The 12,139-nt window shown below is 49.1% G+C and overlaps 1 protein-coding gene across 2 annotated transcripts in view; it reads left to right on the top strand.

The window, feature by feature from the left end:
- The window catches only part of PECAM1 (platelet and endothelial cell adhesion molecule 1), a 68,964-nt gene extending 57,232 nt beyond the window's left edge, over positions 1 to 11,732 (top strand). For both annotated transcript variants that reach the window (XM_029212073.1, XM_029212074.1), the window contains 2 exons: positions 5,873 to 5,895; positions 10,688 to 11,732. In XM_029212073.1, the coding sequence (XP_029067906.1) occupies positions 5,873 to 5,895; positions 10,688 to 10,717 (53 nt within the window). In that variant the 3' untranslated portion in view covers positions 10,718 to 11,732. The remainder of the gene's footprint in view (positions 1 to 5,872; positions 5,896 to 10,687) is intronic.
- Positions 11,733 to 12,139: the final 407 nt, after the last annotated feature.

The raw sequence follows: 12,139 nt of genomic DNA, 5'->3' as shown, positions 1-12,139 counted from the left end.
ATATATTGGGTTGGCCGAAAAGTTCATTCGGGTTTTCGTAACATGGAAAAACCCAAACGAACTTCTTGGCCAACCCAACACATAACACTTGCCATTTTAACCATTTTTACGTGTACATTTCAGTAACACTAAGTACAATCACATTGTTGTATGATCGTCACCACCATCCATCTCCAGAACTTTTTCGTCTTTCCAAACTGATACTCCTTACCCATTAAATGATAATTCCCCAGACCCAGCCCCTGGCAACAACGACCGTTCTACTTTGTGTCCCTGTGAACTTGACTACGTTCAGCTGTTTTAATCTGTCAGATCAGGTGGTTGAATGAATGATCTTAAGTTGCTTTCCAGTCATAACATTCAGAGTCTCAGCGTCCTGGCGTTTGGAAGGGATGGTCATTTGTCTATACCTTGGTCACTCCAGACCCAGGCTCTGGAACATGTCTGTGGTGGGTGGGGACTCAGTCCCTTCTAAGAGTCACTCCCCGGGTCCCTTGGCGCCAACCCTAATCCTCTGCCCACCTTTGACTCCACGTTTGCCCTTCAAATCTGAGTTAAGTCCTGGATCTCAGGGGCCATTTTACCGTGTTTCTGCTGCATTTGTGTCAGCCAGAGGCCAGCCTGGGCGGTTCTCTGTACTGCAAACCTCATGGAAAACACCCTTAATAGGAGACCTGGGGGTTGGTCTTGGCTCCGCCCTCATCAGGTTATAAGACTTGGCCCCACCCCCACTGCTATCCCATCAGATGTCAGTTTCCTCACAAGTCCCCACTAAAATTCCCTTGGCCTCAGTGCAGCTGCTGCGGGGTGGACGTGTCAGTGTTCCTCAGGAATGTACGTGGCCCTTGAGTGGATAAGGGCTGTTGTGGACAGGTGGGTTCTATAAAATGAGGAGGGAGGGAGGCATCTCTTCCAACTCGTTACCTCCCACTGGGTCTTGACCACGGTCACACACATCTGCTCTTCTGTATTTTTTCATAGTTGAAAATTTATTGGAAAAAATTTTTTTCTATAGATTTATTTTATTTATTTTTGACTGCACGGGGGCTTTCTCTAGTTGGGGCAAAGGGGGGCCACTCCTCGTTGCGGCACGCGGGCTTTTCATTGCGGTGGCTTCTCTCGTTGTGGAGCACGGGCTCTAGGTGCGCGGGCTTCAGTAGTTGTGTCTTGCGGGCTCTAGAGCACAGGCTCAGTAGTTGTGGTGCACGGGCTTAGTTTCTCTGTGGGATCTTCCTGGACCAGGGCTCGAACCTGTGTCCCCTGCATTGGCGGGCAGATTCTTTTTTTTTATTTTTTATAAATTTATTTTATTTTTCTTTTGCTGTGTTGGGTCTTCATTGCTGCTCCCGGGCTTTCTCTAGTTGCGGCGAGTGGGGGCTAGTCTTCATTACGGTATGCAGGCTTCTCACTGCGGTGGCTTCTCTGGTTGCGGAGCATGGGCTCTAGGCGTGTGGGCTTCAGTATTTGTGGCACGTGGGCTCAGCAGTTGTGGCACGCAGGCTCAGTAGTTGTGGCTCACGGGCTTAGTTGCTCTGCAGCATGTGGGATCTTCCCGGACCAGGGATCGAACCCGTGTCTCCTGCATTGGCAGGCGGATTCTTTTTTTTTTTCCCTCTCACTGTTGCGGCCTTTCCCGTTGCGGAGCACAGGCTCCGGACGCACAGGCTCAGCAGCCATGGCTCACGGGCCCAGCCGCTCTGCAGCATGTGGGATCTTCCCGGACCGGGGCACGAACCCGTGTCCCCTGCATCGGCAGGTGGACTCTCAACCACTGTGCCACCAGGGAAGCTCCTGTTGGAAAATTTAAATTCATTATTAATATGTTGTTACAGTGACTCAAGCACAAATGGCATTATGTTGCCTACTCTTAACTATTCCAACACCTGAAATATTCATTTTTAGGAAAATATAAGTACTAATACAGTAGCATACTAGAAAATTTTGATATTAAAGCTTATTTTCCCATTGGAGTTACTTTGCCTTTTTTTTTTTTTACATATACATGTATCTATTAGTTTTCAAATTCTTTTCCCATTTACGTTGTTACATAATACTGAGCAGAGTTCCCTGTGCTGCTATTCTATTTTGTTGACATACTGCTGAGCTAACATCTTCCTGTCCCAGCAATTAAGTCACTCTGAGGCGAGGAAACCTCTCGATCTTTGAGCTTTTTCACTTTCCAGCCATTAGATGATTCTTTGCTACATGTTCCCTGCCTGTTAGGGAGGGAAGGAGAGGGATTCTCAGAACTTGGAAGACTTTATCAGAAAGAGACCAAATTGAAGTCAGCCTCAGGAGAAGACAGAGCAAGCCCTGGGGACACTGCCAGAACGGGTGGAGAAAGAGATTTTGCCCCTCACTAAGCTTCAGCTTTCTCAGGGGAATGGAGAAAATGCTGATAATTTCCTCATAATTTAGATCTGCAAGCTTAGCACTTGGGGTTTTTTAAAGTTCTTGTTTCCTTTTCCCTTGTTTGCCTGAGGTTAGGATTTGTCAGCAGTAGCAGCTCTAGTTATGGTTAATGATATGGCTTACCAGAAATGGGAAAATTCGTCTGTTTTTGTGCTCCTCAGTAAGCAGACATGTGGATGATCCTCAGAAGTGAGCATTGCAGGAAAGTGATCCAGGTCCCAGTGTGGTACCTTTCTCTCCCAACCCTTAACTAGAGCCCATTTACTCCCACCCACGTGGTTTTGGACTTCACGCAGGATAGTCTGTTACTCAGCTGAGCCCTCTTGGTTGAGATGGAGGAGGCGTCTTCGCAGGGTTTGTTCATAGCTTGGTGCTCTGGGCTGTGAGCTGACCTGGAGTCAAAGGCGCCCCCCACCCCACCTCTTCCTCCTCTGCCTGGTGCCAACTAATTCAAGGAAAGGTTTGATTCTTTTCCTCCCCCTTGTTCTCTAGTGCTCTCCTAGTGACAGGAGCTAAAAGAGCTAAACCGTAGCTGGGTAGAGAGCCTCTCCGTGAGTCAGCTCATGGTTATCCGTGGCAACGCTCCTCAGCTTCCCTCAGCCTGCTGGAGCCTGGTGTGAACTGGAATTCCCGGCTAGCCAGGGAAGTGTGTATCTTCACTCTGATTCAGCAATTGATGGCTTTACAGTGCCCCAGCTCGTCCCTGAAAGTACTTTATAAAATGGTTTGCAGTTCATCCAAAGCATAACTTACTAACATATATTTACCCCGGTTTTTAAGGCAGGAGAATAAAGCGGTTCATTATAATTAATTAGCAATGCAGTCAAGTTCTTCCCTATGAAAGAACTAAGGTCTAGGATAAGATTTCCACAGTTTAGGGCAGAGGTTCTCAATGCAAGAGACATTTGGCAATGTCTGGAGACATTTTTGGTTGTCATAATTTGGGGCGGGAGGAGGGGTGCTACTGCATCTAATGGGTGGAGGCCAAGGATGCTGCTAAACATCTTAGAATGCACAGGACAAGCCCCATAACAAAGAATTATCCAGCCCAGAATGTCAGTAGTGCCAGTGTTAAGAAACTCTGGTTTGGAGGAATTCGTTTCCTGTCATTCCTCCAAGACGAGAGCTGGTTTTCCTCCCTAGATGCTCTGTGCCCACCTTGGAGGTATCCTGGGCACATCCCACCCAACAACTAGTGGTTCTGGGGAGGGATGCCAAGTCCTGCTCCAGACACTAACCTATGTCTTTTGGATCAGGCAGGACCCACCTCCCTCACTCAGCCTCCTTCTTCTGCTTTCTCTTTGCCTGGAATTCAGACTTCTGGGATACTTCTTAAGGGAGCAGAAATCCAGTATACCAAGAGTGGCTGGTCATGGAGACGGACCAAAGAACAGAGGGGCCCTATGCCATGTCCCCTCTGGGAGGGAGAGAAGAGCACTTGAGGACCTGTCCCCACCCATCCTGCGAGGCCCAGAGCAAACTAGCCTAGTGGGCACTGCCAGCCTGCCCCCAGGGTGGCATCTCCTACCTCAGAGTGCAAGGCAGTAAAACTTGCTCCATTAAAAAAATATATGGGGGCTTCGTTGGTGGCGCAGTGGTTAAGAATCCGCCTGCCAATGCAGGGGACATGGGTTCGAGCCCTGGTCCGGGAAGATCCCACATGCCACGGAGAAACTAAGCCCGTGCACCACAACTACTGAGCCCATGTGCCGCAACTACTGAAGCCTGTGCACCTAGAGTCCGTGTTCTGCAACAAGAGAAGCCACTGCGGTGAGAAGCCCACGCACCGCAACAAAGAGTAGCCCCTGCTCGCTGCAACTAGAGAAAAGCCCATACGCAGCAAGGAAGAACCAATACAGCCAATAAATAAATAAATAAATTTATTTTAAAAAAATATGGATACTACCCACCAGATTCTGGTACCAAAAAGAAACAAAACAAGTGTGCATAACTTGGAGCTCCATCAGCATTATCAGCATACTTGAATTTTAGTATTCTGTGTCCCTGTTGCTTTAGGAAACACAGCCTGAGGCTCTTGCCCTCCTGTGTCTGATTCCAGAGCCCTTGGGGCTTTGGAGGAACGGGAAGCATGGGATCCTTTGGGTCCTCCCAGGTCAGGTTTGGGCTGGGGGTGGGGTGCTGCCCACAGCCTTACTCAATGTGTGGAAGTTTACACAATGGCTCAACTTCTTGGTCGGGCTGATTCATCCATTTGGCCTTTGACGCCTACCTCTGACCCAGCCAGGACAGAAGGGGGCCCCTTAGGAACTCCTGGCCCTGTTCCCTCTAGAGGAGACGCACAATGGAGCTGTGATAAGACAGGGTTTGAGGAGGAAGTAGACTGGTGGAAACAGGATATTTTTAAATTAGAGAAAGAAACAGAAGATTGTGACTCCTGTTGTGACAGTTGGGTCCTGAGACAGCCCAGGATTCAAAGGGACTGGGCTTGAGCTTAGGCGGTACCAAGGCCCCTTGAATGGCCTCTCAGGTAAGACTGAGGATTTGGGAGTGGGGACAGGGTATGACTCTCCACCACCTTTAAGAATAGCAACCAACCCCCAAACCCTCATCTCCTCTTGGGCCTTCCCCAGGCTTCTGTGTCTTCGGAGCCATGTCCATAGTGGGCTATTTGGGGAATCAGCCCCAACATGTAGGCCACTCCCCATTCAGAAACTCTGCTGTTAGTGGGGCCTGGTCCTGTCCAAGAGGCAAATCATAGCCCTCTCTTGCCTCTTGCCGTGAAAATCATTCCTAACTAATGCAGGCGGGGGTCACGCACCCTTCGACGCAATGTCTCCTGTTCTCTTCTGGACATTTTCAGAATGTCCAGCCAGTCCCGGCATGTACCCTGGCAGGAAGACTGTGTGGTCTCCGGATGACTGAGATGAGGCTCCCCGGGCCCTGCCCTTCAGACAGCACTTGAACCGTATATGCCAAGGGCGTTGGCCTTGTTTGTACTTTCTGCTCCATTTGATCTCACTCCTGGGAATAGACAAACTAGTATGAAATATGGAAATTGCTTTATTCCCAAAGAGGACATTGGCAGCATTATTTAAAATAGCCAAAACTTGGAAAGCACCTCAACTTAAATGTTGACATTTAAGTCAACAGTGGAACCAGAGATAATTTTTACCTGCTTTCTACTTTTCTGTAGTTTTCAGTTTTTTCCCTAAACTAACAGGTGCTATTAATTCTTAAACAACTGTTTAAAATGTTAAACTAGCTGCCCGGGACTTTATATGCTTGTCACATGGCGCTACAGGGCCCAGGGGAAGCTATCTGTGGGCAAAAGAGCCATAAACCTGGGGACCCAGCGAGCTTGAGGGTCTGGCGTCTCCTGCACCGCGCTCCCTCCCTCCCTCTTTATTTGCGCAGCTCCTGAGATGTTGGGCGTAGGGGGTGGGGGGAGCCTAACTCATGCTCTGTGTTGCTCACCTCCATGTTATCCTTTGTTTTGCAGATTTCGTGGAAAACAGATATTCTGTAAGTACACATTTCATATGCACTATTTTTTTTTTAAAACAGTCCATCGAACAGTGAAATATTTCCAGACTCACCCAGGTTCTGCAGCCCCAGCAATGACACCGCTAGACTAGCCTCGTCTGTTTTAGACCAGGAGCCTGGGCTCCTCTGACTAGCCTGGTCATCAGGCTAGCCAGGTTTTCTAGGCCAGCTGTGATTTTGAAATTCTCTCCTACTGTTTCCATCATTATGATTCAGCCCACTTGTGAAGGGAGAGCCTGGAAGTCCCCCGCAGGGTTGGGAATCTAGGGCTCTCAGCTCCGGATGAGCAAAGTCCACATTTCCTCTGAGTCTAGGTCCTTGGAGGTGAGGCAGATTCGGGGGGTGTACTTGGAGAAGAGAAGTGTCCAACAGTCACCCTCACACACCAGGCCCTCTGCTGCAGGGGACACACAAGATCTTTGATCCAGTGAGGGAATCAGATGAGTTTTCTTGGCTGAGAAAGCAAAGGGATAACAGCTACTCCAGAAGCCATGGAAACAGAGAACAGAGGTGCTTTGTTCTGCCTGGTTAGTGGCCTCTTCACCAAGGAGGGGTCATTTGGATGGGCCATGAGGAGTGAGCGGGTTCCAGCAGCGTCCAGGTAGAAGGATCATCAGGTGCAGAGGCGTGAGGGTCGGAGCAGAGTCTCTAGCAGCTCAGAATGGGGGCAGACGGGGGTGCCGGTGACAAGTGATAGGGGAAAGGCAAGTTAGGGCTTGCTTGGGAAAAACTCGAACACCTCATTATGAGGTTTCATTCTGTAGGAAATAGAGGATTTAGGAAGCTGCCACTTGGCAGATGGGAATGTTTAAAAGAAGTGCAGAGGCCCAAGTTCAAGTTTTGTGAAGACCCATTTTCCCCTATCTTCCTACTCCCAACCTTTTTATGAGCTACCCAGCAGCACAAGAGTTAACTAACTGGGCAGCTAACATCTTAAGAAATGAGGGATTTGTCTGGCAAACTGCTTCTTTAAGGTCTGGGAAGAACTTTCAGCAAGATTGCCGGTAGCCCTTCCAATGGGCCCCCAGCTTCCTTTGTTTTGCCTGAGTCTGAATTCTTGTAAAACAGAGAACTCATTATGCCTTTGACAGACAGGAAGCCGCTGACATTCTTTTTATGGAGGAAGGCTATCAATTTAAGGAAAAGAGGAATGAAATGAATGTCTTTTTCTAGCCTAAGCCACCCAGAAATCAGAGACTGTTGCATTGGAAGGAAAAGGGGCCCAATTTATAGATGAGAAAACCGAGTCCTGAATTGGCAGGACAGCTTGACCAGGGTCACCCAGCTTGTTAATAGCAGAGCCAGGACTAGAACCCTAGGTATCCAGACTCCCCAGCCAGTCCACAACACAAGACTTCCTCCAAGAAGTGATGTCACTGTCCCAGCCATCATGGCGTTGCGAGAGTGGAAAGTGAGAACTTTGCCCCATGGGCCTTGTGGGTCTCGGATAAAGAGATGTTCTCCCGCTGCAATAATCGTGGCTGTGTCCACCCAAGGCAGGTCTGCTGGACCTGCAGGACTGACTTATTTACTTTTTCTTCAATCCAGATGATCTCTCTGGACAAAGGCTCTGAGCTCTAGGACAGACAGAACTTCCCCTTTCCCCAGAAGCCGGCCCATGGGCCCAGGAGTCTGCTTCCAGAATGCTCCTGAGAGTTCACCCATGGCTGGTCCTGTGCCCCAAAATAATAAGGCCTTTTGGCGGGAGCACAGGGATTCCCAGCCGTTGGGAAAGGCATTTTGAATCTTTAAGGGAATGCGTCTTGTTTATAAAAGAAGCAGGTATAGTTTCCCTAATAATCAGCTGGTGAGGGTCAGGAGAAAATTAATTGAATTGCTCAGCAGGGAAATGGGAGGGGATTTCCTTCCTGAAATCAAACCTGGCGATCATTCCCAGTTGTTTAATGGCCGTTGCTTCTGAAAACATATTGGAGGAAATACCTTAACAATGAGATAGCCACTTAGCCAAATACTAATTTAGTATTGTTCAACTTGCTTCAATGGCGCATTCTGACTTCATTTTTCCTCTGCCATTTTTGCCTTGTTTATAAATCGTGTTGTGGCCCAGGCAGACAGATAACGTGAAAAGAGAACACCCTGTACTTAAAGGGATGAATCTGGACCCGCGTGGGTCTCAGGATCTTGGAAGGGACTTGCCTTCTTACTGACAAAAGGCAATTTCTAGTTACAACTCATCTCCTTCCCTCCCGGGAGCCAGCGGGCAGCCGGACTGCAATGGGAACAGCCCTGGAGTTGGGATCAAGAGACTGGGGCATGAGTTCCAGCTCTCCAGCCAAGCCTAAGCTTCCCCATCTGTAAAATAGAGATGGTGATGGCAGCAACAAAAACAGTACTGTCTACCTATTTAAAGACCATCTTCAGGGTTAAGTGAGAAACGTGTGTGCAGAGTACTTTGCAGATTGCAAACTATCATATAAAAGCTAATTGATTATCTATTTTAAAGTTCTTTTCATCAAACACTCTGGCAGCATAAGGCACGGATGGAGAATTTACTTCACTTGGCCCTGAAATGCCCCTGTCACCTGAGGGGAAGGTAGCAGTTGCTTACCCAAAGCACAGGATTCAACCCAAGCCAAGCTTTGACAGGAAGCAGAGACCCACATTAAAACTTGACTTTTCCCTGATACCTATTTATTAGACATGTCACTTCAGGCAGATTTCCTAACCTCTCGGGGCCTTAGTTTCCTCATTTGTAAATTGGAGGAAATAGAACCCTCTCACTTAGTTGTTGCAAGGATTAAGCTAGCACCTAGCACAGATCTGGTTCACTGGAAGTGCTGGGACGGAGGTGGGGGGCGGGGGAGACATTCTAGAAGCAGGAAGTAGAGATCCCAGGAGCGTTAGAAGCAAAATGACCTTTGAGAGTGTCCACACCATGTTCTGGCCAGAAGTGGGGCAATTTCTTGGCTGTACTTGGTGTCTGACAGCTGGCCTCTGATTTACACACAGGCAAGCACAGCCTTGGATGTGAGCACATTAACCTTAACTTCCAAATCCCCAAGGCCTGGATGACTGTGGCCCAGCCTTTCCCATCTCTGGAGCTGGTACTGCAGCAGCTCCCCGAGCACTCACTTCCCCTGGAGAGGGGAGCGGAGGTGTCTGGGGAAGGACTTGGTCTGGGGCCTGCAGAAGGCTGGACACCAGGGTCACACACACACACACACACACACACACCCCACCACCCCCAGCTGAGCGGAGGAAGTAGAGCGAGGGTAGCTGCCAGGGCTGGCGGGCCTCCAGCCCCCGGGGGCCAACACAACTCTCTTGGCCTGCTTGCCTGGGTCTCTCCTGGCAAAGGAGGAGGCAGAGCCTTGGCCTTCCGGCTGGGGCCCCACAGACCTGCATCCTGTTCCGAGAGGCTCCGCAGCCCTGGCAGGACCAGAATAAAACAGGGACTCCATCTCAGCCAACCCTCAGGGAGACAGACAGCCCGGCCATGGCGTTCCCAAGACCTTGGCCAATCCCCACAACTTTTGCTCCCGCCTCCCCCTGAGATCCACCTGCAGCAGGGGGCCCTGTGCTCGCAGAGGGCCCAGAGTCAGGCACTCAGGCAGGTGCTGCCTGCTCTTCCGGACTCACTGCTGCCCAGGGCCCAGTGTCTCCCAGCATGCTCCACTCTTGCCCCCTTGCTCCATCCATTCATCAAAATCCACCCCACCTCGCTGCCCAGCTAGGGTCCTCTCACCACCTCTCACTCCTTCTGCAGTTTGTTAGGACCTCTTCCACCTTCTAACTTCATGCTAACATTGTTTGTCAGTAATTGATAGGATATAAAATTCTCGGGGGCAGGTTCTTGCATCCTCTGCAGAAATAACAGTGCCTGGGTCAGACGGGGTCCAGTCACTGATGGGTGTGTAGGGGACACAAATACCCTGTGGAGCAGTTAGAGAACACTGCAGGGTGGCATCTGGAATTTAAGAAAAAAATTTTTTTTCACTTTTATCGTGGCAAAATAGACACAACATGAAGTTTACCATCTTAACAACTTTTCAGTGTACAATTCAGGGGCATTAATGCATTCTCATTGTTGTGCAACAATTGCCAAATCCATCCACAGAACTTTTCATTATCCCAGACGCAAACTCTGCACCCATGAAGCCCTGACTTCCTATTTCCCCTTCCACCCAGAATGGCAGCTACCATTCTACTTCCTGTCGCTATGAACTTGGCTCTTCTGGGTACCCCATTTAAGTGGAATCACTTGTTCCTTTTGTGTCTAGCTTATTTCAGTTAGCATAATGTTTTCAGGGTTTATCCATGTTGACATGAATCAGAGTTTCATTCCTTTTTAAGGCAAATCATATAATTTAAGAACATTCAGGTTTGATCATTTGAGTTCAGTCTTTCATTTTTGAAATATAAAAACAAACCTAGAGAAGGTTCACCTCATGTTAGAGGCAGAGCTGGAGCAAGACACCAGGTGTCCCTTAACTTTCCTAGTCTTCCTCTTTTCTAGTCTTCCCCATGTAGCACCCATGGGACCTAGTGCTGGGTTCACAGTGGGTGCTTGATGACATTGGTTGCTAGCCTGATGTGCAACGTGTCTGTGGGGGGAGTAGAGGCTGCAGGCCCTACAGAGCAGGTGTGGAGAGAAGGGAAAAACGACAGGGCGGGGCGTGTCCTCGGATGACAGCACTGCTTTGCAGTTCCTTTGAGACGTGCTTTGTGCAGTGTTTCATATCTTTCCACCAGGCCAGTCTTCAATCCTGAAGGGTGTGACCATAGTGTGTCTTGTCTCTTGTCACTGCAGAGAATGGAAGGCTCCCCTGATGGAACTTAGGACTCCGAGAGCGCACGCTCCTCCCTGGGAGGACACCCACATTCTGAGAAGAGCGGATGATTCCTGTATTCCAAGCGTTTTGTGCACTTATTTATGAACCTGCCCTGCTCCCACCGCACCACGTGGCGATTCCTCAGGCCAAGTCACCAGTTCTCAAATCCATCTTAACTACATTTATGTTGGGTATAAAGGGCTAACAGAGGGGCTGGTTCATTTCCCACACGGCCCGCCTCCCACCAAGCCGGAGCATCCTCGGGAGTGGAGAGAAGCAGCAGGAGGTTCAGAGTAAACTGGCCACTGAGATATTTTGAAACTTGAATATTTTGTCTTGTACAGAGATCAAGAACTTTTCCAAGTCCCCTCATACACAGAAACCAGTTTCTGTTTTGTAGTCAATCTCTCCTAGCGAATGGCCTGACTTGGGGGCTAGTTTTTCTCTTTGCCTTTGGTCCTTCAAGGGTGTGTGGTTCTGGGCAGTCCTTGTTCCTTGGAAGTACACAGCATGGACCAGACAGCCGCACCCTGTCCCCTCTACCACCTCACCTGCCACAGATGGGAAAACAGAGCTGCTTGGGAGCAACCCCTTTGAGATGCCAACTTGAAGATGAGGTTCATTCTGTGCAATGCACCAAATAGAAAGTGAAGTTGGGCAAAGCACAGATGTTCTTAAGCTGGTTTTCTATTCCCTTTCTTTCTTTTCCCCTACCATGCTGAAGGCCGAAGGACAGGAAGATGGTTGCCTCCAGCAAATATTTTTTTTTACTAGAAAAATGAAATGCCTATTTTTCTTACTAATTTTTTGTTATTTATTCCTTGCTAAAGGAATGGTCTCCCGAGGTCTTCAAATGTTTCTGATGGTGCCCTGAGTGGGTGGATGAGGGGCTGCGGCCATTCTGTGGTGGGGTCGCACTAGTGAGCACACCCGAGCGAGACCACCTCCCTTGTCCTCCTCGTTGACACAGCTGCAGGGACCCTGAGGGGTGTTGTATTAAATAAATTTGATCTTTACTCTTCACAGACCTGTGAGATGTCATCTTCTGAGAGGCCACACACGTACAGAATATCTGTTGTGCCTGGGGACTCCTCAGGGCATCCAAGGCCACAGAGAACCAAGCAGGTCCCGTCAGCAGGCCAGGACCTCGGTGGCCTTCCCTGCAGTCAGAGGTGGTCTGAGTCTCGAACCCTGAGTTATTAATGCCCATCAACAGGTGCTTCACTGTTTGCTCCCAGCTGAGACCCGCTAGGCTGCTGCTGTCAGACTGAGTGAACAGTAACAGCTGCCCACCCCGCCCCCAAACCAGGACGCCCGGTTAAAGTTGAATTCCAGATAAACAACAAATAACTTTTGAGTATAAGTATATCCCATGTAACATTTGGGACATACTTATACTATAAGAGTATTCATTTATCTGACATTCAAAT

The sequence above is a fragment of the Monodon monoceros genome, unplaced genomic scaffold (assembly GCF_005190385.1).
Source record: "Monodon monoceros isolate NGI ecotype Baffin Bay Population unplaced genomic scaffold, NGI_Narwhal_1 Super_Scaffold_9, whole genome shotgun sequence".
NCBI classification, from domain to species: Eukaryota; Metazoa; Chordata; class Mammalia; order Artiodactyla; family Monodontidae; genus Monodon; species Monodon monoceros.
The sequence above is the reverse complement of the archived record's forward strand: the minus strand, read 5'-3'. Positions and strand labels throughout refer to the sequence as shown.